Genomic DNA, 26,811 nt, shown 5'->3' with positions numbered 1-26,811 from the left:
GAGACCGCCGCCGCCTACCGGTCTCTCAGCAGCCCGCTGCTGACGGGGCCACCGCCGGCTTCCTCCTCCCGGCTCTCAACCCACTTCCGGATCCGGTCAGCCTGGTTATGGGTTCTCATACCCCGGATGCAGAAATGTGCGGACGGAAGTTCAATGCCACGAGGGGCGGGGCTCCACGCCTCGCATGAGTCTGGTCCCTCCCTGCTCGCCAGGTAAAGTCGGGCGCTCAGCGGAACACTGTACTGTCCTGTGCTGGGTGGTGCTGGGCCTCCCAGAGCGGCCTGAACCCTTCTTTTTGCTTGCGTTGTTGAAGGAAGGCAAGTCTACGGATAGGAATGAGTGAGGCACAGTTCCCTGAGGATGCCATAACTTACCTGTTTCTTGTGTATTAAGTGACATCACGTGTTACCAAACTAAACCGGCTGCATTTGCCTGCGCACAACGTAAAACCAAACACCCAAGCATTGGATTTTTGTAGCAAGAAAGATGTATTGCCAAGCAGCCTTGCAAGGAGACAGAAGATGGGCTGAAGTCTGGCTCCCAATACTTGCTTCACAGCAGTAGATTTAAGGGAGAGATTTTGGAATTGGAGTTTCGGGCTGGACAGTGATTGGCTGAAACGAAGAAACGTTTAGAAAATCTCTTGGCCATGAGCTGTTGCTTCTTCATGCTGCTTCAAGGATCACATGCAGATTCAGGAGTTGGTTTAAAACAAGCTCTGGAAATCCGGGCTGTGACATCAAAGGGCCGCTCCTCGGGCTAGTAAGTCTATTTTGCACAGGCTCCAGTCAGCCATATTGGTTCCAACCTGTTTCAGGAAGTTGTATAAGCAGAGGGGATTATAGCAAACTGTTTCCTTATCGGCTGTCCTCTAGACAAGCTCAAGATTTCTGTTAGTTACTAGTTTCTTTAACCTTGTTGGGCACAGTTTCACATGTAATCAGAAAGGAACTTGGTCTTTGGAAGTTGTCAGTAAGGTCACAAAATTGTGATGCTAGAAGCAGCCGCATCTGAGATTATAGGAAAGAGATGATGTATTGGAAAAACAACAGCGTCACTTTAAACATTACTCTAAATCAAGGTTTCTCAACCTTGGCACTATTGACATTTTGGGTTGGATAGTTCTTTGTTGTTGGGAGACTGCCTTGTGCATTGTGTACTCACTAAATGTCAGTACCAACCTACCCCCTCCCCACTGCACAATCAAAAATGTCAACATGTCCCTTGGGAGCAGTAGTTTTGAGAAACATTCCTTTGCATATATATATATGTGTGTGTGTGTGTATATATATATATATATATGTTTGTTTTGTTTTGAGACAGAGTCTTGCTCTGTTGCCCAGGCAGAAGTGCAATGGTGTGATCCCGCTCACTGCAGCCTCTGCCTCCCAGGTTCAAGCGATTCTCATGCCTCAGCCTCCTGAGTAGCTGGGATTACAGGAATGCACCCCTACACTCGGCTAATTTTTGTATTTTTAATAGAGATGGGATTTCACTATGTTGGCCAGGCTGTCTTGAACTCCTGGCCTCATGTGATCCACCCACCTCGGCCTCCCAAAGTGCTGGGATTACAAACGTGAGCCACCGCGCCTAGCTGAGAAACATTGCTTTAAATAATCTGTGGTGAAAGGAAGTTCCCACCACCTGCCCACTCACTTAGTACCTCTCTCACCAACCCTCTTCCCTGGGTATTTCCAAGTACAGAGGGTGGAAAGGGCTTTTCCACATTTCCCCTGTTTTGGTGGTAAACATTAGGAGCAGCCATTGGCGGTGGTTAGGCTCAGCCACCCACAGATATGGACACAGTAGTCTGACAAGCTGGGTTGCTGGGGGTTATCAGTCCAGGCTCATCTGCCTGCACTGACACCATTTCCCTATAGGAGGCAGGTGAGAGCCATTTCTGAGGAAAATCTCTGGAGACTCTCTTCCTTCCACTGAAAGTTGTGCAAAAAGATCAGGAAGACAGTGCTTGGATGGAATAAATTTCAGTGTATTCACTTGACACATTATAGTGTCTGTCCCGAAGTTTACATTACACCAAGTACTTTCCATGTGCCACATCGTTTAATCCTCACAAAAACCAGGGGAAGATATTATTGCCTCCCTACAGACATAGAAACTGAGATTCCGTGTAAGGAGATTGTTAGTAAGGGACAAAGTTGGGGTTCAGATGTCAACAGTGAAATGCTTAACAAACTGTCATGCAGCCCGGCTCCACTCCCAGCAACTCTTCCTGCTCCTCTCTGACCTCACTCAGCCTCTACTGTTCCAGGAAGTCTCATCCATAGTCATGTGTTTGCAGACTTCCCAAGTTCACTGTGTTACCAAAAAGCAAGACCTGCCTTCTGCTCTATCACCCCGGCTGTCACCCAACTTGGATTCAATCCCAGCACTGACACATCACAAAATCACAAAAGTGAGCAAACCATTACCTCCCTGAGTCTCCTTTTGTTTTTATCTATAAAACTAGAAAAATATACTTTCCATAGGAATGTTGTTGAGAATAATAAAACATTATGTTACAAGTTCTAGTCATTGCTGATGTTTAACAGGTAACAGTGATCATTATTTGTCTTCTCATTAATGAAAAATAGATTATTAATCATAGTGGGTTGAAGGCATCTATGGGAAGTAGAGATTTGAAGATAGGCTAAAACCCAAGTAAGGCCTCTAGATTAGATAATAGTATTATATCTATTTTAATTTCCTGCTTTCAATCACTGTGCCATGGTTATATAAGAGAAGTCTTTGTTTATAGGAAATATACACAAGAATTTAGAAGTAAAGGGACATTGTGTCTGCAACTTACTCTTACAGGGTGTGTGTGTGAGAGAGAGAGAGAGAGAGAGAGAGAGAGAGAGAAAGCAAATACAGGAATCAGGATGAAGGGTATCTGGGAATTTCTTGTATTGTTCTTGCAACTGTTCTGCAAGTACAGCATTGTGGGAATGGAAAATGCAGGGACTGGGCACTAAGGCTATGAATGAAGCCTGCATAGGAGTGTGGGTAGCAGAGTTCTCTAGTCCAGGCTCCCCTCTTGGGTTCTGGGACCTAGAAGAAAAGCCTCTCTGCAGACAGAGCTGGAGTTATCACTGTCCAAGATAAATGGCCCAGGCCCTGTAAGTTTGCCCCACTGAGCAAAACAAGTACCCACCCACTTTTGCAGCCTTGCCCAGCTCACATAAGGTGCCAGCCCTTGCTGTACAACAGAACCTTTGGGGAGCTGGGCAAAAGCCTATCAAGGATCATACCCCCAGGAAGCCCAGTCCAGGTGGGGAGCCCAGTCACACAATGGCCCTTGCCACCATACCTCATTCAGTCAGCCAAGGCCATGGCAGCTGAGCTGCCTCCATAGTTCCTACAGGAAAGGAGTGTGGAAAGGGGCCACCAATGTGGTCAGGCCTCCATGGCCTGAGTGGGTCACCAAGCCTCAGATGCACAGACTTGATGTCATCAATCAGGATCTGTCAGCAGACCCAGCCCCCAGGAACACTGCTCCCCACTACAACCCCACACCAAGGCATGCTGGGCTCGCTCTGGGTTCTCCAGGTCACAGGGAAGACAGACATAGTCTGCCATCAAAGGTTTGAGCTCTGCCACTGGCTATGAAGCAATAGGTGACGTCAGAGCAAGGGAGGGACAGGACAGGAGTATACGTGGGCAGGAAAGGATTATAGCCAAGGAAGAGAGGAAACAGGTGCCCTGATTTTGAGACTGTGCCCCAGCAGGGGCTTCCCAGAAGCTGTATTTGTCCTAAGACACCCCTCTGCAGCTGAGGGACTAGAGATGGATATGTATCTGTGTTAGGCCATTCTTGCCTTGGTATAAAGAAATACTGGATACTGGGTAATTTATAAAGAAAAGAGGTTTCATTGGCTCACAGTTCTGCTGGCTTTACAGGAGACATGGTGCTGGCATCTGCTCAAACTCTGAGGAGGCCTCAGGAAACTTACAGTCATGGCAGAAGGCAAAGGGGAAGCAGGCACATCACACAGTGGAAGCAAGAGTGAGAGAGAGAGAGAGGCACTAGGAGGTGCCACACTTTTAAACAACCAGATCTCTTGTGAACTCAAAGCAAGAGCTGACTCATCACCAAGCGGATGGCCCAAGCCATTCATGAGGGATCTGCCCCCATGATTCAAACACCTCCCACCAGGCCCCACCTCCAGTATTGGGGATTGCAGTTCAGATGAGATTTGGTGAGTACATATATCCAAACCATATCAGTTATCAGTAGCCATGCTGGATGAATGCCAGGAACTTAGAATGAGGACAAATGGTCCTTTAGGCCAGCGGCTCGTCCTATCGATGGTACCCTGATAGTCGTGGGGCTGCCCCATAGAAAAAGCGAGAGGAATTCTGCAGAGCTGTCAGGGAGGGGCAGGTGGGAAGGCCTGCAGGGCAGTCCCCTGCTCCACAACCAGGTGTGCATCTCCCACATCCTTGGGGCTGTAGGCCCCACGTGAGAGCAGAAAGAAGGATGCAGAGGAAGAGCAAGAACACAAGGTGTGCCCTTGGGAAGGCTGGGCACACCAAACACAACCTAACAGACAACAGTAGTGAGCACACAGGGAAAGTCCTCACAAGGAAACCACATCATGACCTAGAGGCTGATCCCGCATCCTGCCACGTGGTGCCCAGGCCCCAGCCTATGAACCAGTGGTCCTTATTGCCACAGTGATTAGTCTATGGATAGGCACCTGATCCAAGCTTCAGTCAATCAACAGGCCAATCAGCTGGCCATCAGTAGGTCATCCAATCAGAGTAAAGCCCAGGACTTTCTTCGACACTTAAGAAGAGAGAAGCAAAGAAACTGGCACAGATTGGAGAGGGTCAGGAAACCCCAAGCAGGATACATACAAACATTCGGTTAACATGGATGATTAAATATATATGTTTATGTGAACTCCCTTTCAAATATGCTCCACTATAATGACACAAGACAAAGGGCAGGGGGAGAACAATTGGAAGGTGGCGCAAGTAAGAGATGCTACCAAGGGTGGTGGGGGAAAGAGGGGGACAGGTGTGAAGTTAGGAGGCAACCGGCTGAGGGGCAGGGACCAGCAGAGGGGGAGGGAGGGGCTGAAGCAGAAGTGTCGAGTGTCTGGAGGGATGGGGCCAGAAAGGCAAGGGGCATCCTGAAGAAGCTATACCTGGGGAGGGCAGCTCCCTCCCCACCTGCTCCCCAATTCGTCAACCAGGAATGCACCATCCACCCCACCCCAGGGAGGAGGATGGAGAACTTTCCTTCGAGAGCATTGAATGGTTCAGAGATTCTGCCACTCTGCAGTCCCCAACTAAACTACTCATTGTTTCAAGTAGTCCCTGTTGGGTAAACATCCCCCATTGTAACTGGACTCAGATTCCGCCGCTTGAAGGCCATATATAAGCGGCGAGGTTTGGTGGGAGGAAAAGTAGTTTTAACTAGAGCCAGCAAACTAAGAAGATGGTGAATTGTTGTTTTAAAGCACTCTATTATCTCAAATTTTAAAATTTATCATAGGATTCTTAAAGGAAAACTTGGTATGGGAGATAGATGGGAGCGGTGCAGGCTATAGGGTCTGTGTGTCTTGATCCAATGGCTGTCTTGAGTAATCACCTATCCTGAGGTCTGGTTGGTGTTATCTTGACTTCAGCCAGATGGTGGTGGACAAATTGTTCCGACTCCCCCTAAGTTGGAGGATTCTGTAGGGGTTCCATGTCTGGTTTTTGTTTTAAGATTAGCCCCTGGAATTCCCGAGTAAGCATATAGTTAGATAAGTGGGCATGGTGCAAAGGAGTGTCTAGTGGGAAAGGGAGAGAAGCAGAGTTTCAAAGCACATTTCAAGGCTACATTTTAAGACTAAAGAAAAACGCCTTAAAATGCATTTTAAAGCTGAGATGCTCGGCTACACTAGGCTCTGGCCAGTGTGCGGTGTGGCTGCCCTTGGATCAGGTGACGTTTCAATCAACTGTCGCCAGGGAGGGCAGGGCCACATGGCAGAACCTGGGACCTCCGTGTGAGGGACTGTCTTGGCCCCTGTCCTTAGCAGGAAGCTATAGTAAGGAACCTTTAGGGAGACATTAAGGTGGGGAGACCATACCTGCCAACCCTTTAACCTCCCCAGCCTCAGTGACCTTAGTTGGAAAGTGGTGGTAATGATACTACCACTGGCAAGGTGTGGTGGCCAAACATTCCACACTTCTGCTTCAGCCGCTCTCTCCCCACTCTGCTGTAATCCCAGCACTTTGGGAGGAAGAGGTGGGCGGAACCTGAGGTCTGGAGTTGAGACCAGCCTGGCCAACATGGTGAAACCCCATCTCTACTAAAAAGAAAATACAAAAAATTAGCCGGGTGCAGTGGCGCATGCGTGTGGTCCCAGCTACTCTCAGGTCTGAGGCCTGAAAATTGCTTGAGCCTGGGAGGTGGAGGTTCCATTGAATGGAGATCGAGCCACTGCACTCCAGTCTGGGTGACAGAGCAAGACTCTGTCTCAAAAAAATAAAATAAAATAAAATAATAATAATAATAATGATAATAATAATAATAATAATACCACTGCCGGCTGCACTGAGATTGTCTGATTAAATGACAGAATGAATGCAAAAGTACTTTGCGAATCATAAATATTTTCATCAATATTAGTTATAATGACAATTGCTCCTTCTCCTAATAAATGTATTGCCTTTCTTTAGGAATAAATCTAACGAGAAATATGTAAGTTCTATATGAGAAAAATAATGAAATTCACCTGAAGGACATAAAATAAAACCAAAATAAATGAAACAACACGTATTTCTAGATGAGAAAACTCAATATTATCAAGAGGTTAGTTCTCTAAAATGAATCCCTAAACCTACAAAGTCAATGCATTTCCAGTGAAATTGTCAACAGCATCATTTTCTGAAGTGGGATGAGTAGTGCTAAGATTTATAAGAAAGATAAAAGGCACATGGCAAAGAAAATTTTGTGGAAAAAAAAATCTTATTAAGAAAACAATTTCCTGCCCCCATCAGATATTTTAAAAAACTAACATTATACAAACCAAAAGAGCGTAGTATCAGCAGAGGAATGAGACATGCAGTGTGCAAGGCAAAGCCAAGGCCAAGGCCAGGGCCTGCCTGACTCGGCAGGTGAAGTATAAGGAGTGACTTCTATATTTAGATAAGTTATTACCAACACAGACAGCAAAAGAAAGGGTAACCCAAGGTGCAGGCCCCTGGGTTCTCCTGTGCTCTAAAAAGGGTGACACTAAAGCCAAAGGTGCAAGATGCTTGCAGTGTCTTTCCTTGCTGCGGAGCCAACCCTAGACTGCAGCTGCGAGCCTCACATCTGTCCCACGAGAACCTGGAGACGATAAGGAACTCTCCTGACCCTCCCAGGGAGGTGAGAAAGGCAGTGAGATACGGCCTCCAGCAGGATCACACAGTGTTCTGACAAGACTCAGCTCTCTGTGGTTCCCAGCTTTGCCTGTGTGGCCTTTGGGTACACCTGTAAGGTGACCAGAGCAGAGCTGTTCCCTTACAATGAGAAATAATGGAATACAAACTGTGGGTGCAGCCAACATTCCAGAGCAGTGGGGAAGGGATTGCTTCCCCACCAAATAGCCATATTAGACTCTTCCCTAGCACCATACCCAAACCACCATCTCCCAGGACCCAGGAGAGCAGAAAGGAGGAATGAGAAGAAAGGCGAGGATGTGAGATGTGCCCTTAGAATGATGGCGCACCAGCACAAGCAATTGCAGAAAGACTAAAGTACTGAACAAATAGAAAACTTGGAAAAATATTAGAAGGAAATGTGGGAGAACATTTTTACAATTTGGGGATTGGAAATGGTTTTCTTAACAAGATATAAAAACCCCAAAACAAGAAAACAAAGATTGAAATTCATAAAAACCGGATACTTCTGTATGATGAAAGACACGATTAATCAAGTTGTTAGGTTTAGCAATAAACTAGGGGAGATATCATAGCATATTTAACAGACAAAGGATTGATAGATACTACAGATGAAATATAAAATGGTTTCTCCAAATCCATAGGCAGAAGATAATCCAATAGCAACATAGTTAAATAATATAAACAAATCATCCTTAGAAGAAGATATGCAATCACCAAGAAACACATGAAAAGGTGTCCAGCATTTTGCAATTCAAACAATGAGGTGACAGATCGGCAAAAAACTCATAAAGATTTATCATCTGAAGGACTGGCCAGGATAAAGCCAAACTTCTCATGTTGGTGGAAGAAACTGGTGAAGCCATGTGAGGAGGCCACGTGGTCCTGCCTACCAAGATGTGAAATGTGTGTAGCATTTGAACTAGCCATTCAGCCTCCAGGAGCCAACCAGAAGAAACATTGACACACACTTACTCTGGTGAAATTCAAGGACTTCTGCCACAGCCTCCTTCGTAATAGTGAAAATCTGAAACTGCCTCAATGACCATCAATAGGAAGTTGATTTTAAAGTGTTGCAGCACATCTGTCTGGAGAGATCGCACTGGCCACTCCTCCTCACCCCCTCTGCTGGATCTCTGAGTATAGGTGGCCTGGAGCTGGGTCCTGAGCCCTCTTTGGTCTATCCCAACACTACCCAGTATGGTAGCCACCAGTCACAGTGAACACTTGAAAAGTGGCCGATCCTAACTGAAAAGGGCCGTGAGTGGGAAATACACACCAGACCTCTGTATCTTAGGCAGAAGTACATTTTGTTCCAGACTATTGTCTGAGCCTGCCGCTGAGTTGGCTCCAGCACCCTGGCCCCCTGCTCCATCCACTCACTGGGCCTCCCTACTGCACAGGGCAACCTCTCCAGGGGCGCTTGGGCTGCGAGGGAGAGAGTGGGTGGCATCCCAGGCAGAAGCTTCTTGAGCAGGTCCAGAGGAGGAGCCAGTCCCTGTGGGCCTCTGTTCTGGCAGTTTCAAACTCAGCCAGGCTTGTGTGGGCCAGGTTTACTGTTCTAGTTCAGATTTCAAGACAATAATCAGGACAGGCCACACCAAAGCCCTCCGATGGTCCCATGGGCCTGCGCCTGAGCCACACCAAGCTGCCTGCTCCCTTTCCTCTGCTTCCAGACTCACGGGGTCCTCTGCTCCTCGAAACAGGAGTGTGGGAGACCCTGAGACACTGCCCCGGGACCTGAACAGGTGGCAAAGGCTTAACAGGCTAGCAGTCACTTCAGTGACAAGGTGATTGAGTGGTCACCATGGTGATGGGGATGGAGGCTCTTTGCCACCAGTCCCAGTTTTATGCATGGCAGCTCTAATGACAGCACGGTCAGCCCTGCTGAGTCCACTTCTGGTCACCATGACAACCACAGGCCCTCTCAGGAGCACAGTAAGCCCTGGCAGGAGAATCCCCCACTCCACACCTGGTTGGAGCAGGAAATGCCGAGCGGCGCCTGAGCCCCGGGGAAGCAGGCTGGGGCGTGAGAGACACAGTCACCTGCAGCTTAATGACTCAAAAGCTGTCCCCAGGCCACAGGAGGGAGAGGACCTTTCCTACTGAGTCTGTCTGAAGGACACTAAGTCCCACAGCTCAACAGAACCTGGAGAGAAAGCGCTAAGGACGCCACCTGAGCGCCAAGCGATGGCCCTGCCTGGAGAACATCCAGGCTCAGTGAGGAAGGGTCCAGAAGGGAATGCTTGCCGACTCGCTGGAGAACAATGAAAAGGAGGAAACTGTGACTGAACCTCAAACCCCAAACCAGCCTGAGGAGGACCACATTCTCCCGGGGACCCAGGGCGGGCCGTGACCCCTGCAGGGGAGAAGCCTTGGACATTTCTGCTTCAGAAGCCTGTTGGGGAAGGCTGAGGGGTCCCAGCTCCCTGCGCTGGCTGCTGTGCAGATGCTGGACGACAGAGCCAGGATGGAGGCCGCCAAGAAGGAGAAGGTAGCTTGCCCTCCATTGGGCATTCTGGGAGTGTTTGCTTGCCTGTCCCCAACATTCCGTGGTTTGTTTGAGCCTCAGAATCTGATTTTATGCACAGGCTCTTTGAGAAGGGTCTTGCCAGGGGTGCCTTCTAGGGCAGGAAGGCCCCTACTGCCTGGAAGACCTGTCCAGCTTTGGACTCTGGCCCTGCGACCTGGAAGTCAGGCTGCCAAGAAGTCCAGACAGTGGCCTCCACTGGGGAGGGGCTCTGGAGAATTTAGAGCCCTAGATGCGGGGGTTAGGGATGTGAGGTCTTGTGGGCAAAGCCCACTACCTGATTTTAAGACAACACTCACTAGACATGGTGACAAGTCAAAGATGCCTTGCCTTCTCGCAGGAATCACTTCGCAGGGAGCCTGAGGGCTGCTGTGGCCTGCTGAGGAGTGCAGGGCAGTTACTTTTTCCAAAAACAAAGAGAAATCCAGGCATGCTCTGAGCCAGCCCTGAGGCCAGCAGTGAGCAAGGAGAGAGCTGGAGACAGGGGACTTTGCTGTGAAACATTGGGGGGAACGTGCCTGCATCACCCCAGCTGGGGGCCCAGGCAGAGTGGGGGAGAAGGGGTAAGTGAGCAGAGCCAGTTACTTTGGGCATGCTTCCCTCTCGCCTCTGTGTGAAATGACCAAGTCAGCATAAACCCTGGGCTGGCTCTGCTTCTGGCAGAGCTAATGATGTTAGGAGGAAAACAACCAACCCAAGTGAGAGGGTGCACAACCAGACAGCTGGACCAGCTGAGGCCCCAACCAAGTCCCAGATCTGCCTCTCACTGGTGCTATGGCAGCAATTTGGATGAGAAATCCTGCCCAAAGGGAACCCTTCAGGCCACCCAGGGAGAAGGAAACGGCTGTCTTTGGCATGACCAGAAAGATGGCTCGGAGCTAGGGAGAGGTGGACATGTGGGCTGTGGAGATCCAGCACTTTCCCCAAACAGGGAGAGAAAGCATAGTTTGCCCGTGTGTGTGCGTGCACGTGTGTGAATGTGCTATGTGTGCATGTTTGCACCTGTGCATACCTGCATGTGTACATGCACGTGCACATATGTGTGCACAGGGAATCACTTTAATAAAGGCCACAGCAGAGCTGTCCCTGAGCCCCTTGCATTCACAGTGGCATGTGAGTGAACCACCTTCTTGGGCTGGGCAACCAGTCTCAGACTCTGGAGCTGCCCATGCCCCATCCTGTAACTGCTCCACGTGTGAGGGGGTGCTGGTCCTGACCAGGGCCAGCTGTGAACCCCGGAATCCTGGGAAGTCACTGACATTCTTGTCAGGGCCAAGAGTGGAGCAAGACAATGCTTTGGGCACAAACTTTAAGGGGTCACCAGAAACATCAATCATCAAGATATATGCTATTTTAAATCATCAAAATGAATGCAAAAAAATTTATGTTGGACAAAATACCAAATTCTGAACAAAGACAGGATGAGAATCACTGATTTCTGCACTTGTCTCCACCCCATCTACCCCTCTTCTAGTGCCCAGATCGCAGGGCGCCAAGGCCCAGATGAGGGAAGCGTGGAACTGCAATGGCCACTCCTGTCTGCTTGCTCTGGCTGCACAGAGGACTTGGTCCTTGTCTTGGGGGAACCTAGCTTGGTTTTAGGGTCATCCTAAGGATCTGATGTTTTCCAAGTGGGCTGGCTGCCCAGGCCCACCCAGGTCCAGTCCTGTGTCTCTGGGAAGTACTGCCCCCACCCCAAGCCGGTGTTTGACCTTAGAGCAATGAGCAATGCCCTCCTTGCACTTTCAAAGTTGTCCCAGGACGTCAGCTGTGGTTGTCTCTGTGCAGACTCCCAAGAGGAACTGTCTTCTTTCTCCTTTTGATTGCTTTGGAGGAAACTAAAGTGTTGCTGGTTTCCCTCTTACTACTTCTCTGATCGAGAGCAACCATCTTGCTGGTACCAACCTTCCAGATCTTACCTGTGGTCATTCCTTTATAATCTGCAGGAGCCTGTGGCCTCAGTCCCACGCCCAGTGACTTCTCCATGTGGATGTCAGCTCCTTAGGGGTGAGCCCGATTGCACTGACACCACCCCCACCCCTCATAAGCCCCTTCTCACCAGCTGTGGTTGCCTGGTACCCCATCATTGCTGACTTATTCCTTTGGCATCAAGGTCCATCCCTTACTGGGTCACCACTTCTAGGTGGCCTGAAATTGGGCCCTGGGCACCCCTCTTGGGGACCTTTTGGTCTATATTTTCACTCTCACCTCACTATGGACAGATGAGTAAGTCTGGTTAACTTTGCCTGATAGATCTGGTGACCCTTTTTCAGGAAGGGGCCTGGAAAGATGAGATTCAGGTGTATTGGTCAGCTTAGGCTGCCATAAGAGAGAATACCATCCACTGATGGCTTGGAAACAACAGAAATTTATTTCTCACTATTCTAGAGGCTGGAGGTCCAAGATCAGGTGCCAGCATGGTCAGGTTGCAGGGAGGGCTCTCTTCCTGACTTGCAGACAGCCACTTCTTGCTGTGCCCTCACATGGTGGAGAGAGAGTGAAAACAAGCTCTCTGGTGTCTTTTCTTATAAGAATGCTAATCCTATGATGGGGGCTCCCCCTCCTTACCTCATCTAAATCTAATTATTTCCCAAAGTTCCCATCTCCAAATACCATCACACTGGGGTTAGGCTTTAACATATGAATTTGGGGGTACACAATTCAATCCATAACACCAGGAGGGCATGCCAGGAGGAACTGACCTTCTTCCCTCCGGGGTCTCCAGCTGCCCTGGGCACCTTTGCCCCATTGAAGGAGCAGGCTTAGAAGTGGAATGAGGCTGGAATAAGGTGTACTCCATCATGCTTACCCACATCCCTGACAGGAATTGTCCTGGGCCCCAGTAGGAGAGATGGCCCCTATACTGCCATGGCACCTGCTCTGAGACAGGTGTACAGAGTGCAAAGCTCCAGGTGGCCCACAAGCGGGTGTGCTGGGAGGAGGGGCCAGTGTGGGAGGAGCAGGCAGTGCCAAGGCCTAGGGGAGCAGTGACAGGTCCCTGACTTCAGGGAATGGGCATGCTGTGGGCAGGCTGCTGGTTTGGGGGTGAGGGCTGGGGCTGCATCTGTGGGACCAGGGCTGGGTCATCCATCAGATGCCATGTCACAACGCCAGTGCCCCTGCTGTAGCCAGGACAGGAGGCCGGGCCAGGATGGGAGGTGACAAGAGTAGGGGTTGTCCCCAGGAGAAGCCCTCTGCTGCCTATGGCCCAGGCCTCTGGGGATGAGGACCCTTCAAAAGGAGTAGCTATGTCTGGGAAGCCCAGGGCAGTAGCAAGCCAAGGGGGACATCATTAGTGACATCCAGGGGATCAGTGGGCCACAGGAGCCCCAGCGTGAGCCCCTCTGACTGATGCCGCTAGGCCCACGCCTGTACCTGCCCACAGCAGGACCCCCAGGAGGAGAGGGGACAGATGGAGAGAGGCACAAAGTGCCCTTGGCATCTGTCTTGAAGCCACCCAAAGGGAAGAGAGATTTGAGCTCCTGTTTAGTGACCTCCAGGGGAACGTTCTGGCCCATCTGATATGGGAAGCCCCTTGTGGGGTCTGTCATTCCTCAGCTGAGCCAGGCCTTTAGAGGCAGCCCAGGCATGTCCCCTGTGTGCTCCTTTCCCTGTGTTGGGACACCTGGCCCGGCCTCTCCTTCTGCCTTTCTCTTCCCTTCCCTTCTCAGGAGTGGACACTTCCTCCTTTAGCCCCCTCTCAGCTGTGTGAACTTCTCTGTGTCTCTGTCTCTGTCATTCTGTCTCTGTCTCTCTCTGTCTCTGTCTCTGTGTGTGTGTGTGTGTGTCTATCTTTCTGTATTTCTCTCTGTTTCTTTCTCTGTGTGCCTGTTTTTCTCTCTCAGTCTCTCTCTCTCTCAGTCTCTCAGTCTCTCCCTCTCTCTCTCTTTTGCTGGTCTGAGCAAAGAAGGATCCCCATTCTTATGCTACATAACCATGCACCAGTACAGACAGAATTGTAGGAAAGTCCTGCAAGTAGAAGGATAGAAGGATGAGAGAAGGAATGCCATGTGAGTCATAAGAGATCCCTTTTTAGGGGTCACTGACTCACCCTGACTCCTGCCCTCCCACTGTGACACTATTACCCACAGACAGGCTCAGATTAAACCCATGTTCCAGGTGCCCTGTGGTTCCCACAGTGTGGCTTCCTGGGTCTGGCCTCAGGCTCCACAGGTGCCCAGCCCTGCCAAAGGCTCTAGAGCAGCTGTCCCAGCTGGGGAGCTGTGGGGCCCCTTCACAGAGTACATGGGAAGAAGTTCCATCCTACACATTACATCAAAAGGGACGTGCCTGAGAGGGGTAGATGGAGCCCGTGCAGCCCCCTGCTTGCGTGCAGAACATAGTGTACCCTGAGCATGCCATGAAAAACACAAACGCACAAAGTTGTAAAGAAAAAAGAAATGACAGGTGGCTGTAAAATCAATTATAGTCCACGAGAGGCCCACTAATGAGTGGTGATTTCAGCTGATTACAAAGAAATGGTGGTGTTTCTGTAATGGCCCAAACATGCACTCGTGCGTGCACACACGCGCACGTATAGTCACATAACTGACCAGTCCTATGCATCACTTGTTAATTACTTAGATACTGTAACAGTAATGGTTTCCAATAAGTGAGCCTTAGTCTCTGTACAAGGGTCAGTTTATTGAACACACAGGGGCCTTGCAGTGGGGGCAGAGGACCTGCTCCTGGGAGCTGCCAGCTTCTCCTGCTGTTCATCCTCCTCCGTGGTGGGAAATGGTCTCACTGCTTCTACACCTGAGGCTGAACAATCTCCCTTTATTTCAGTCTGAAACGCTTGTAAAAATATACTAGAATGAATTAAGGTTGCAATTATTGATATCAAGCAGTGAGTACATCAGGATTTATTATACTGTCCCATTTACTGACTTTGAAGTTCTCTATTACCAAAAAATTAAACACTATAAAAGAAAGGAAAGAAAAAGAAAACGAGGCTAGATTCAACACAGATTACTCTTACCGAACCCTTCTTAGTCCCAGGAGTCCCCTAACACATGCACTTGTGACCTGGAGTGATATTCACAGCGTTCCTTACCTGGCAATACCTGAGCATGAGCCCCTCCTAGTGGGATCTTTGTTGTAGACAACCAGCACCTATCAGCCCTGCCAATAAACAAGTAGGAGAGGGGAGTGCTGGAGAGACCAAGAAGTGGGATTTTCTGTGCTCCTGCGCTGTGACCCAGAGGGCACGGCTGTGAGGCTGATCTCAAGGAACACTCTGTCTCGGAAGTACAGGGATCCTCTGCTACCTGAAAACGTTCTCAGTATTCACTTTCTTGGATTGCAAAGTCATTGACCCAAAATTCACTCTCCAAATGAAAAGTGAGTATCATGAATCAGTATTCCAGTTCCACCTGGGTCCTGGGAGAGGGTATGGACATCATATCCCAGCTGTCCCGCCAGGAGGACCCAATCTCAGTCTCACTGCCTGCTGCCTGCATTGTTTGTCTGCTGCTAGCCTGCGCAGTAGGAAGGGAAAACATGATTTGTATCTGTTTTAGGTCAGGTTCCCAAGAAGTAGAGCCTGAGATTGGAATTCTTGGAAAATGGTGTTTGCAGGAGCACTATCAGCAGAAGCCGTAAGGAAGTTGGGGGGACAGAAAACGAGAGGTAAGAAGCCAGTCAAAGAGGCAGGTCCAGCTTAAGTCCACCTCAGTCTGGTTCCACCTGGGCTCTGATGCATGAAGAATATCACACGGTTGTCCATCCTGGGAGAGGGCCTGCCTGTTGTACCTGTATCAAAACCATCAGCTGACGGCCAGCAGGGAGGGAAGATCTTCCAGGCATTTCCAGGAAACTCTCAGGAGAAGGGTACAGCTGTGAGCAGTTTGCAGCTGCTGCTCACTGCAGCTAGAGGCTGGGTGTGCAGGCCACTTGGCCAGTGAGGCACCGATAGCAGGTACTACAGTCCACCCCTTGACTGCTCAGACCTACTGCTTTCCACTTTAAGCTCTCTGCATCCAGGCACAGCTTCTGGGAAAACTTACAACTGGAAAAACAGAGGGATGAACTACAATGCCCACTTCTACAGGTGATTGTAAGACTGTCACTGATACTCACCATCATGCCCCACCCCCACTGTCCATTCTAGTGTCCCCTTCCCCTTCGCTAACACTGCTAGTCTAAGTGGCTTACCCAGAGCAGAAGCCAAACCTTTATCCCTGAGGCATCTGAATTCTGGATTCCTTTATCAGTCTATCGTTGTTGTAAGTTGTCCATTCCCAATTGCAACTGGGCATGAGACTGCCAAGAAACACCCTGCAAATCATCTGAGTGCGAGCCATATTCTTCCTGCTCCATTATGTAGCTGTAGTCCTCCCTCCTAATGACAAGGGTAAATTGCCACATTGTACTGCTTGTGCCAGGATGGTAATACTTTTTTCTACCTGCTTGGCTACGGGCACAAGGAGCACAGCATGACCAGGAGGCAACTGTAGCTGTACATTTAGTGAACGTGTTAATGTATCACCTGGTGGAAGGACCCCCTCTGAGAACCAGGACTTCTAGACCCACAAAACCTAAAGTTGTGAATGGTGGAAGCACAGATTTCTCAAGTGGATCATAGAGAGTGATGAAGAGCTCTTGGTTCCCAAATTCACATATTTTACCTTTCAGGAACATGGCCTCATCCCATAGCCATTAGAGTGTTATTGCATTCTGGAGGACAGTGGGCCCTCCTCATGGGTGTCATCTTCAAGATGACAGCTCCACTGTGCCTCCAAGAGGATGCACGGAGGGTAGGAAAGGCAAGTTCATTGCTGGCTGGAATACATGTCAATCCAAGTCAAGAGAAAATGCTGCCATTTCCAGGTTGGAAGGGCCCCGATTTAGTCAACTTGTCACCCAGTAGTGGCTGGTTGGTCTCCTCCAGGAGCAGTGTCATACCAGGGATTCAGCACCAGTTGCTATTGTTGGCAGTTCCTACATCCAACAGCAGCAAAACTAGGTCAGTCTTGATGAGAGGGAATGTATGCTTCTGGGCACAGGCATAGCTTCCTTCTCTGACCCCATGATTATCTGTTTCTGAGTTCATGGTGGCCAACATTCAGCTGCCTGGCCATCCTATCCACTTGGTTATTATTGCCTCTTCCATAAGAAGTGGTTTCTGGCTGTCATTAATGTCTCATACTCTGTGCCCACTCACACAGGTTTATCTCTATAACTTTCCCCCATGCCACTGCTTTTCCCCAGTCTTCTAATGTTGCTCCTTCCAAGCTGCTGAAGAATGAGCTAAGCTATTCACTAATGTCCATGAGTCTATCTTTACCTTAGGCCACATCTCTCTCCACACAAAGTGAATAAGCAGGTGCACCCTCCAAAACTCTGTTAAGAGGATTTCTTCTCCCCAGTGTCTTTCAGGGCCACCTTGAGTGGGGCTGAACGACAGCAGAAGTCCATTTCCAGCTTGCGTCGACATGCCAAACTAACCTATCCATGATCGATGCATAGGTGGATTTTTCCCTCCTCCAGCAGCTAGACAAAAGACACCCCCCACCAGGAGGCCATGTATGCATGCGAGTGAAAGAGAGGCACAGGGGCCAATATTCGTGCAACAGTGGTAGATGGCAGGTGGGTCTGGGCCACCTGTCCCTGCGGCTTATCTGTGTCATCTAGACCTGCTCAAGCCTGATTCCAGATATGGCAGTTCCATCTTATGTTGGATGGCTTATGACCTAGTGGGTCTGACAGCACCAAACTCATAATGGGCAGTTATGGCCACATGGTCACTTAATGTCCTATGGTCAGATACTCTGCTGGGTGGCATGCCAGGAAATGCTTTACAAGTGGTGTTTGGTTCTCTGCTGCTGATGGCGTGACCTTGGTCCACAGCCCTAGGGGTTTGGACAGTGACTCCTATTGGGGCTTAATCTCACATTCCATGCAGAGTATCCTTAGATTTGCCAATCACATAGCCTAAGGGTCAGGACTGATCCAACCAGTTATTGCAGGGATCAGACTGGAGAATGAAAAGTTGATATGATGTGACCCACCACTCTACATACATCCTTTAAGTCTTTGAGAATGGCAATAATTTCTGCCATCCCACCAGATTTGTGTTTTTCTATTTTGGCTGGGCGGGAGTGCAGCATTTTCACTTTGCTTTTGCTATTACAAATGTTGCTTATTCTATAAATCAAGGAACCATTGTAAGGACTCTTCTGATGGTTAAGTATATTCATTTCAATGATTTATTCAGGATCTAAGGAAATTATTTCTGGGTGAATACACAGAACTAGTGGATCCAGCATGAGACATACCTGGGCCAGAACCATATTTGTCATCTTACCCCAATAAGCCTGCACTTGACTAGGACAGCCATGATAGCACTTTGGGATGCTAGATACAAGTGTGAATTGCTGGCTGGGTGCAGTGTCTCACACCTGTAATCCCAGCACTTTGGGAGGCTGAAGCAGGCGGATTGCTGAGGTCAGGAGTTCAAGACCAGCTTGGCCAACATGGTGAAACCCCATCTCTACTAAAAAATACAAAAATTAGCTGGGCGTGGTGGTGGGTGCCTGTAATCCCAGCTACTCAGGAGGCTAAGGCAGAAAGAACTGCTTGAACCCAGGAGGCAGAGGTTACAGTGAGCCAAAATCACACCACTGCACTCCAGCCTGGGTAACAGAGTGAGACTCTATCTCAAAAAAAAGTGTGAATTGCTATGAAATCACTATCAAAAGATCTGAGTATTACCCTTACTCAGTATGGTCAAATATAAATAACCATAGGTTCCTATTACACACACTTGCTGTGGTGCTACAGAGTCTTTCCCACGGGAACCCAGTCCCTCTTTCAATCAATGGGTTCTGATTCTGAGAACTGGCTGAGGTTTAGAAACTGTGCCTTTCCATCCTAACTTTCCACTGGGGTGACTGACCTTGGCCTTCGTTCATCCTTTCTGGCCCCTAAGAACCCAACATTCTATTAGCCTTCTCCTTAGACCCCATAGGCTAATCCCTTCTGGTTGTTAGGCTGACCTTGGTGCCCAATATGATAATTATTCCCACTTTGCTTCTGATGTGCTTCTAAGTGCTGCCCCTGGTCTCTGCCCTTAAGCGGTCTATCATCCCCACTGCCATTAGGGGGAGAAGCTCTGCAAAATGTCTCCCATCAATTCTGGTCTACAGAGGACAGCCCTACTGAGCCTCAGCCATGTGCCCTACAGCAGCAGATTCTTTACAACCTGGGAAGCAGAGTGTCTTCCACGCCTTTCCAGGGAACATAGCCAGCTTACAGGCTTTTTGATCTTATAGAGTAGGTCAATTATATTTTGCCCCATTTCTTTTATCCTTTTAATCACTTCCTGTTGGTCCACCACGTAAACTCAACATCTCTACTTCATTTAATCGAGTTGTTGCTTTTTCTAAGCTACCAAGAGCCACCCCAGCAATGTATCAGAGCCCTCTCTTGGGACCCGTGCCAGGGTGTTAAATCCTGCATCATAGGAGAATGTCCCCACATCAGCAAAGTCCCCTTATCCTCTTGATATCCCACCTGCCTCAGTCAGCACCTTCAGGATCTGGTCTCAAGCACAGGATCCAGCACCTTTGGGACCATCTCAAGCATAAGCTCCAGCACCTTTGGGATCTAGTCTCCCACTTCCTGCTAGTACTTGTTAGCCAAAGACTGAGGTTCCTGTGGCATACAATTTTTTTTCTTCCTTGACAGGTCCAAGTTGGGCCATGCTGAGATTTGACCCTCTTTGTGGCCAGGAGGGGAGGTGGGGGCCAATCATGAGGAAGGCATGCATTGTCTCCTGGGGCACTTGTCTCTTTCAGACATCTGCATACTTTTCAAGAGAGAAAAGGCCTCCTTCTCACAGCAAGACTACTTCTGTAGGTGCAGGTGGCTTGTGGGAATCTGGGAATTCAAAATTCTCAAGCGCACCCACTAGCACATTAGAAAATCAATTGTGCACATCTCTTTCCAAATCTTCATTCAGTGACACCATGTCGGTAGCTGGAAATGGGCCATGATGGGTGTATTTAAACCATGAAAATCAGAAAATGCTACAAACCAGGGCATCCTGCATCTCTAGACAGCAGATTGTTAGCCATTTCCCAGCATACCACAGTGTATACTCCTTCCCATCACGGCCCTGGCTTGCCTTGCTGGAGGACTCAGACCTTGCTGAAGTTCTGCTGCTGCTTTTACAATTGAGTGATGTGCCTAGTCTCCAGCTCTGTCTGCCTCACTATAGGAGACAAGTGTCTCTTTAAACACTGCTGAGAAGACCGTCTGGCTCTCAGACTTGGCTTTAAATTGATAGACCTGAGCCTGCCATTTTCTCTTTTCCATGCATCACTCCACTGATCAACAGGTCTCGGTGGCATAGTCCTTCGGGTTAGTATCTCCCCCACACCCTCGGTGCCAGAGACACTGAGTAAGCAAGCACCTCCCTGTCCACCTCCATCCCCACTCCCCACGGGTAGGGCCTTGGTGATCCACTGCTGCAATGTGTCAGGGACTGCCGGTACTCCTACCACCAGTGAGGTGGCATCCAGCTGGAAGTGATCCAACTCCAGAGTCCTGCCCTCATAGGCTGATTTCTAGGACCACCCCGGTAGACTGTGTTAGGGTCTTGAAGCAGAGCCTGAGATAAGGATTCTGGCACCTGTGATTGAGTGGGAGGGTACTCTCAGGATGAGATGGGGTAGAAATAGGCAAAGGTACAGATTCAGCAGCAGGTGAGCCTTGGTCTGACCCAGCAGGGAGCTCTCAAATGTGAATGACATCACAGGGTTGTCCCTCTGAGGCAGGGGCCAGCCTTTGTGCTCCTACATGAGTCAGTCACTGGCTGGAGGCCCCTGGGGAAAGGCTCGGGCTGCCACCTTTAGCAAATAAACAATTAGGGCACTCAGTTAAATTTGAATTTCAGATAAACGACAAATCAATTTTTAGTATATGTCCCAAATTGTGCATAACACAATGTGTTTTCTCTGCCAGCCCTAGGAAGGGCATAACTTCCCAGTTATTTCTAGGTGAAGTAACTTTGTAAATCAGGAGTAAGTCCCAGGAAAGAAGTCCAGCTCCTCTCTTCAACCCTGGGCAGCTGGGGGTGGGCGTAGGGGCCCAGCAGGCACCCATAGCATCTCCTACAGCATCTGAAATGAACAGAGTCATCATGTACTGCATACAAATGTACCCACTGCCGAGTTCTTCAGGGATTATATAATTAGGTAGTTGGTATTTTAAATGCATCGTATTATGCAAAAGTCCTTTGTGGATTGCTATACTTGGAGAGTTTTGTGATATTGGGGGGACTAGATGGAGTTTTCAGATGGGCATCATAGTTTTTTTCATTTAAAACCCTAGAGTATTGTAATCCTAGAGAGTGATCCTGCTATCAGTAAATTAGCTCTCCAATACCTTTTCAATGTGGCTGCTAAGGACATGCATGTGGTTCACCCTTCCAGGAAATCCAGGAGGGCAGCATTGGCCTGAATTTGGCTGATTGGGCAGGTAATGCTGGACAAAGACAATGGGTGGAATGGTTTGCTTCCCTCAGTCCTTTCAGACACAGCCCAGCCCACCACGTCAAGCCAGTGGATGCATCTGTAACCAATCCCCATGAGAACTGCAGCCTCTCAGAGGTGGCAAGTTGGCTTGGGTAGGTCAGGAGGATCAGATGTGAGGAAATCTTTGGATTGGAGGCAGGCAGAGCAGGGAAGCATCGGGTGATTCTATGACAGACCCAGGGCTCCAAGCTGCGGTTCAGGAGGGGCACTGGTGCGGCCTCTGCTCCACTCCCCCTAGAGTGACATCAGGTGAAGTGCCAACAACACAGAAGGCAGCAAACGCTGCCAGTCAGGTCTGCTTTCCTGGACAGCTGGTTGCTAACCCTTCTCCAGCACAGCACTGGATTTTGGTCACCTGGCTGGGAGCTCCACCTCCCCAGCTGCTGCCTCACCTGCTTTTCCGAACCCCACCCTGTAAACAGTAACTACGTTTTGTACCTACCACGCCTCATTTCCATCTCTTTGGAGCACCTCTCACACGGAGCTGAACAGAACGAACTGTTAAGCCCACTGTGTCTGTTAGGGTTGTCTAGGCTGTACCAGATACTCTAAACTAGATTCACCAAGAGGCGTTGTCAAAGCACATAAGAAAGAGCCTAGAGGCAGGCAGTTCTCAGCCTGGTGTCGGGCTCTGGGTCAGCTTTCCAGATTATCATAGCCTTCCCCACATCTGCCAGATGTCGCCACAAGCACAGGAGGTACAAACAAACCCAACAATGTTCTGGAAACAAGAGGGGAAGGGGATCCCCCACCATATCTCCCCAGAGGCCTCCCTTCTCACATCTCACTGTCCTGAAGCCAGCTCTAGCAGAAGAGAGCAGGGTGAATTTGTCCGGGGCATTCAGCCCCCAGTGCTGAGTCCGTTACTGCTTGACCCCTGAATAAAACGGAGGCTCCATGAGCAAGAAGGAGTGGGAACTGGATGTTGGAGGGCAAGAATGTATCCACCCCACCCCTAGGAGCACACATGGACAACTGCCCCATTTTTGCCCCCATTGCTGCCCAGGAGCTGGCCCAGAGACCTGCCAGTGCTGGGTAACAGGACGCTGGGAAAGTGAGAGCAGAGCCTGGACTCAGGGAACAGTTCAAGGCTGCACTGGCCTGCAGGTCATAGAGCAGCTGCTGAGCAGTGAGAGCCCACGACGGACCAGGCCCTGGGTCTTGGAGACCTGAACGAGATAGACTGGGCTCCTGCTCTCCTGGGGGTTGCCTCTTAGAGGGCAAAGACAATTAACAGTAAACAAATAGAACATGAGGTGGTTTCCAATAGTGACTGATATACTTTGGATATTTGTTCTCTCCAAATCGCATGTTGAAATGTAGTCCCTTATGTTGGAGGTGGGGCCTGGCAGGAGGTGTCTGTGTCATGGGGGCAGATCCTTGGTTTAGTGCCATCCCCTTGGTGATGGGTGAGTTCACTTGATAGCTGGTTGTTTGAAAGAGTCAGACCCCCTCTCATTCTCCTGCTCCCACTCTTGCTTGAGACACCTGCTCCTCCTTCTCCTTCTGCCATGATTTTAAGATTCCAGAGGCCTCACGAGAAGCAAATGCCAATGCCATGCTTCTTGTTCTGTCTGCAAAACTGTAAGTCAATTAAACCTCTTTTTTTTATAATTTATCCAGCCTCGGGTATTTCTTTACAACAGCACAAGAACAGCCTAATATAGTGATGCTCTCCAAGTGACCTTTGGGCTGAGACCTGAAGAAGATGGGGAAGCAGCCAAGTGTGATAGTCATGCCTGTAATCCCAGCACTTTGGGAGGCTGAAGTGGGAGGACTGCTTGAGCCCAGGAGTTGAAGACAAGCTTGGAAAACGTAGCAAGACCCTGGCTGTGCAAAAAATTTTTTAAATTGACCAGGTGTGGTGGTGCACACCTGTAGTCCCAGCTACTTGGAAGGCTGAGGCAGGAGCATCTCTTGAGCCCAGGAGGTTGAGACTGCAGTGAGTCATGTTCACACCACTACACTCCAGCTTGGGTGACAGAGCAAGACCCTGTCTCAAAAAAGAAGAAAGAAGAAGAAGAAAAGAAGGAGAAGGAGAGGAAGAAGAAAAAGAGGAAGAGGAGGAGAAAAAGAAGGAGGAGGAAGAGGAGGATTAGGAAGCACAAGAAAAAGAAAGGAAAGAAAGAAAGAGAGGAAGGATGGAAGAGGAAAAGAAAGAAAGAAAGAAAAGAAAGAAAGAAAGAAAGAAAAAGAAAGAAAGAAAGAAAGAAAGAAAAAGAAAGAAAGAAAGAAAGAAAGAAAGAAAAAGAAAGAAAGAAAGAAAGAGAAAGAAAGGAGGGAGGGAGGGAAGGGAAGGAAGGAGAGGGAGAGGGAGAGGGAGAGGAAGACGGAAGAAGGAAGAAGAAAGAAGAAGGAGAAGCAGAGGCTCGTGCTGGATAGCTTTGCTTTTGCCAATGACCTTGCTGATTTTCAGGGAGCCCTGATGTCTTAGTCCATTTATGCTGCTATAAAGGCATACCTGAGGCTGGATAATTTACAGAGAAAGAAGGTTTATTTGGCTCACAGTTCTGCAGGCTGTACAAGAAGCATGGCACCAAAAACTGCTTCTGATGAGGACCTCAGGCTGCTTCCACTCATGGCGGAAGGTGAAGCAGAGCCTGCATGTGCAGATATCACATAGTGAGAGAGGAAGCACGAGGGGGCAGGGAGGTGCCAGGCTCTTCCTAATAGTAAGCTGTTTTGGGAACTAATAGAGTGAGAAATAACTCACCCCCTTCCCCTAAGGAAGGGCATTAATCTATTTATGAAGGATCTGCCCCCATGACCCAAACATCTCCCATTAGGCTCCCACCTCCAACACTGAGGATCAAATTTCAACATGAGGTTCGTGTGGACAAACATCCAGCTATAATACTGGGCAATGCTGACCTGAAGACAGACTCTTCCCCTCCCAGGCCCAGAGCTCCTTGGCCCTGTAACAACAGAAAATTGGGTTTGAGTGTCAAGATTTTTCCTTTAATCCCCATGCAGCTCCTTGGAATGAGGTGGCATCTTCTCCCATTTCATAGATGAAGAAACAGAAGCTCTGGAGGAATGAATCACTCATCCAAGGTCAGGTAGCTAGTAAGAGTCCCACCAGCTCCCCAGATCTCCTGTTTCCTGCCCCAAGTCCCAATGAGTGAGCTGGAACAATGGCTTCACTGTCACCTGCCGGGAGTGGTGGCAGGTGCCTGTAATCCCAGCTACTTGGGAGGCTGAGGCATGAGAATCTCTTGAACCCAGGAGGCAGAGGTTGCAGTGAGCCGAGATCACACCACTGCACTCCAGCCTGGATGACAAAGCGAGATTCCATCAAAAAAAAATAATAATAACATATAATATACATACAATAACATTTACTTTTTAAGCATACAGTTTGATGAGTTTTATCAAATATATATGGTTATATAACCACCATCACCATTAAGGCAGAATCTTCCTATCACTCAAATAATTCCCTCAGCCCCACCCCTTGCTGTCAATCACTTCTCCCACCCTAGCCACTGGAAATCACTCATCTGTTTTCTGTTTCCTTGGTTTTGCCTTTTCTAGAATGTTCTATACATGAGATCACTGAGAATATAGTCTTCTGTGTCTGGCTTCTTTCACTTAACGTAATGCCTAGCTCAGCAGTGTGTCAATCCTCCCTCCCTTGCCATTGCTGAGCAGTGAGTATTCCACTGTATGGCTGTACTACAGTGTGTTCATTCATTTATTCATTCACCAGTTGATGGGCAGTTGGATTGTTTCCAGGCTTTGGCTATAATGACTGAAGCCGCTGTGAACATTCAAGTACAAGTCTTTGTGTAGACAGTTTTCATTTGGCGGGATAAATACCTAGGAGTGGTATCGTGTGGTTAAGTGTACATTTAAACCTAGAAAACCTGCCAAACTGTTTTCCAATGTGGCCTGTACCGTGTTGCATTTCCATCAGCAGTGTTTGAGGATTCCAGTTGCTCCACATCCTCCTCCCCACACTCGGTTTCATCCATCTTTTAAATGTTAGCCACTCTGGTGACTGTGTACTGATATATTAGTGTGGTTGTAATTTGCATTTCTACAACTGACTAATAATAATGTTGCACATATTTCTGTATGCCTAGCGGGCATTTTTTTGTGAGTTTTTAAAAATTGGGTTGTTGTTACCTTCTTATTGAGTTGGAAGATTCTGGATGTTTATTCAGGTATGTGTCTGCTAAGAGGTGAGACTGGTTCTACCCTGGTCCTAACAAGCACCCTGGGCCTGCATCCCTGTTTGTGTCTGTGAGCTGGATCCGCAGCCCTTTCCTCCCACTACCTACCACCCAGCAGTACTCCTCACCCATCACTGTAGCTCCTTCTATGACATTTCAGCCTGTCTGTCCCTCCCTCCAGCTAGCCAGAGGCAGGATGGCTCAGTGATGCAGGGTGGGCCCTGAAGACAGAGTGCCAGGGTTTGGACCTTGTATTAGCAAGGGTCACAAGGGAAATTTACTTTATCTCTCCATAGTGCTGCTGTGAGGATCCAATAAATTAATCTATAGAAGAGCTTAGGACAGCACCTGGCACAAAGTATACATGAGCTATTATGTTATTCTTCCAGCCCATCGTTTCTGTGTTGTCATAAACATGAATGCAGGACTCAGTGTCCCAGCTGTGTGTCCCTCACATACATTCCCTGACAGCCCACAGGTCTTGTCTGTCACCACCTCATTCAATAAGCCATGACTCTGCCTCGTCCTTGGCTGGGGCCTTGCATTGGACATTTCTGTATCCATATTTGTTTTTTAAAAACTAGCTGTTGGCCGGGCGCAGTGGCTCACATCTGTAATCCCAGCACTTAGGAGGCTGAGACAGGTGAATCACGACGTCAGGAGTTCAAGACCAGCCTGGCCAACATGGTGAAACCTCATCTCTACTAAAAATACAAAAATTAGCCAGGTGTGGTGGCACGCACTTGTAATCCTAGCTACTTGGGAGGCTGAAACAGGAGAATTGCTGGATCCTGAGAGTCAGAGGTTGCAGTGAGCTAATATAGCACCACCGCACTCCAGCCTGGGCAACACAGCAAGACTCCATCTCAAAAAAAACTAACTGGACTTGATACTCTTGTTAGAGGAATATTTTTCCATATCTGTTAACTTTTCTTCTATTGTTATCCATCTGTTCAGGTTTTTCTGTCCTCCTGAGTCAATTTTGATAATTTATATATTATATTTTGAAAATCAGACATTTCCTCTAGTTGTTTATTAGTGTCTTCTCTGTTATATTTGATCAGATTACCAAATCTAATCAAAAATGTTCATCTAGGGCCAGGCGCGGTGGCTCACACCTGTAATCCCAGCACTTTGGGAGGCCAAGGTGGGTGGATCACGAGGTCAGGAGATCGAGACCATCCTG

The 26,811-nt window shown here is 48.7% G+C and overlaps 2 protein-coding genes across 2 annotated transcripts in view; one reads left to right on the top strand and one right to left on the bottom strand.

Annotated features, from left to right (window-relative positions):
• The window catches only part of YKT6 (YKT6 v-SNARE homolog (S. cerevisiae)), a 13,374-nt gene extending 13,255 nt beyond the window's left edge, over positions 1–119 (bottom strand). Inside the window, exon 1 of the mRNA XM_011983286.1 lies at positions 19–119. Within this exon, the coding sequence (XP_011838676.1) occupies positions 19–119 (101 nt within the window). The remainder of the gene's footprint in view (positions 1–18) is intronic.
• Positions 120–9,358: 9,239 nt separating this feature from the next.
• Positions 9,359–26,811, top strand: part of GCK (glucokinase (hexokinase 4)) — a 46,457-nt gene continuing 29,004 nt past the window's right edge. The window contains exon 1 of the mRNA XM_011983243.1: positions 9,359–9,874. Within this exon, the coding sequence (XP_011838633.1) occupies positions 9,830–9,874 (45 nt within the window). The 5' untranslated portion in view covers positions 9,359–9,829. The remainder of the gene's footprint in view (positions 9,875–26,811) is intronic.

Source organism: Mandrillus leucophaeus, unplaced genomic scaffold (assembly GCF_000951045.1).
Source record: "Mandrillus leucophaeus isolate KB7577 unplaced genomic scaffold, Mleu.le_1.0 Scaffold248, whole genome shotgun sequence".
NCBI lineage: Eukaryota > Metazoa > Chordata > Mammalia > Primates > Cercopithecidae > Mandrillus > Mandrillus leucophaeus.
This window is presented reverse-complemented; position numbering and strand designations above follow the sequence as displayed.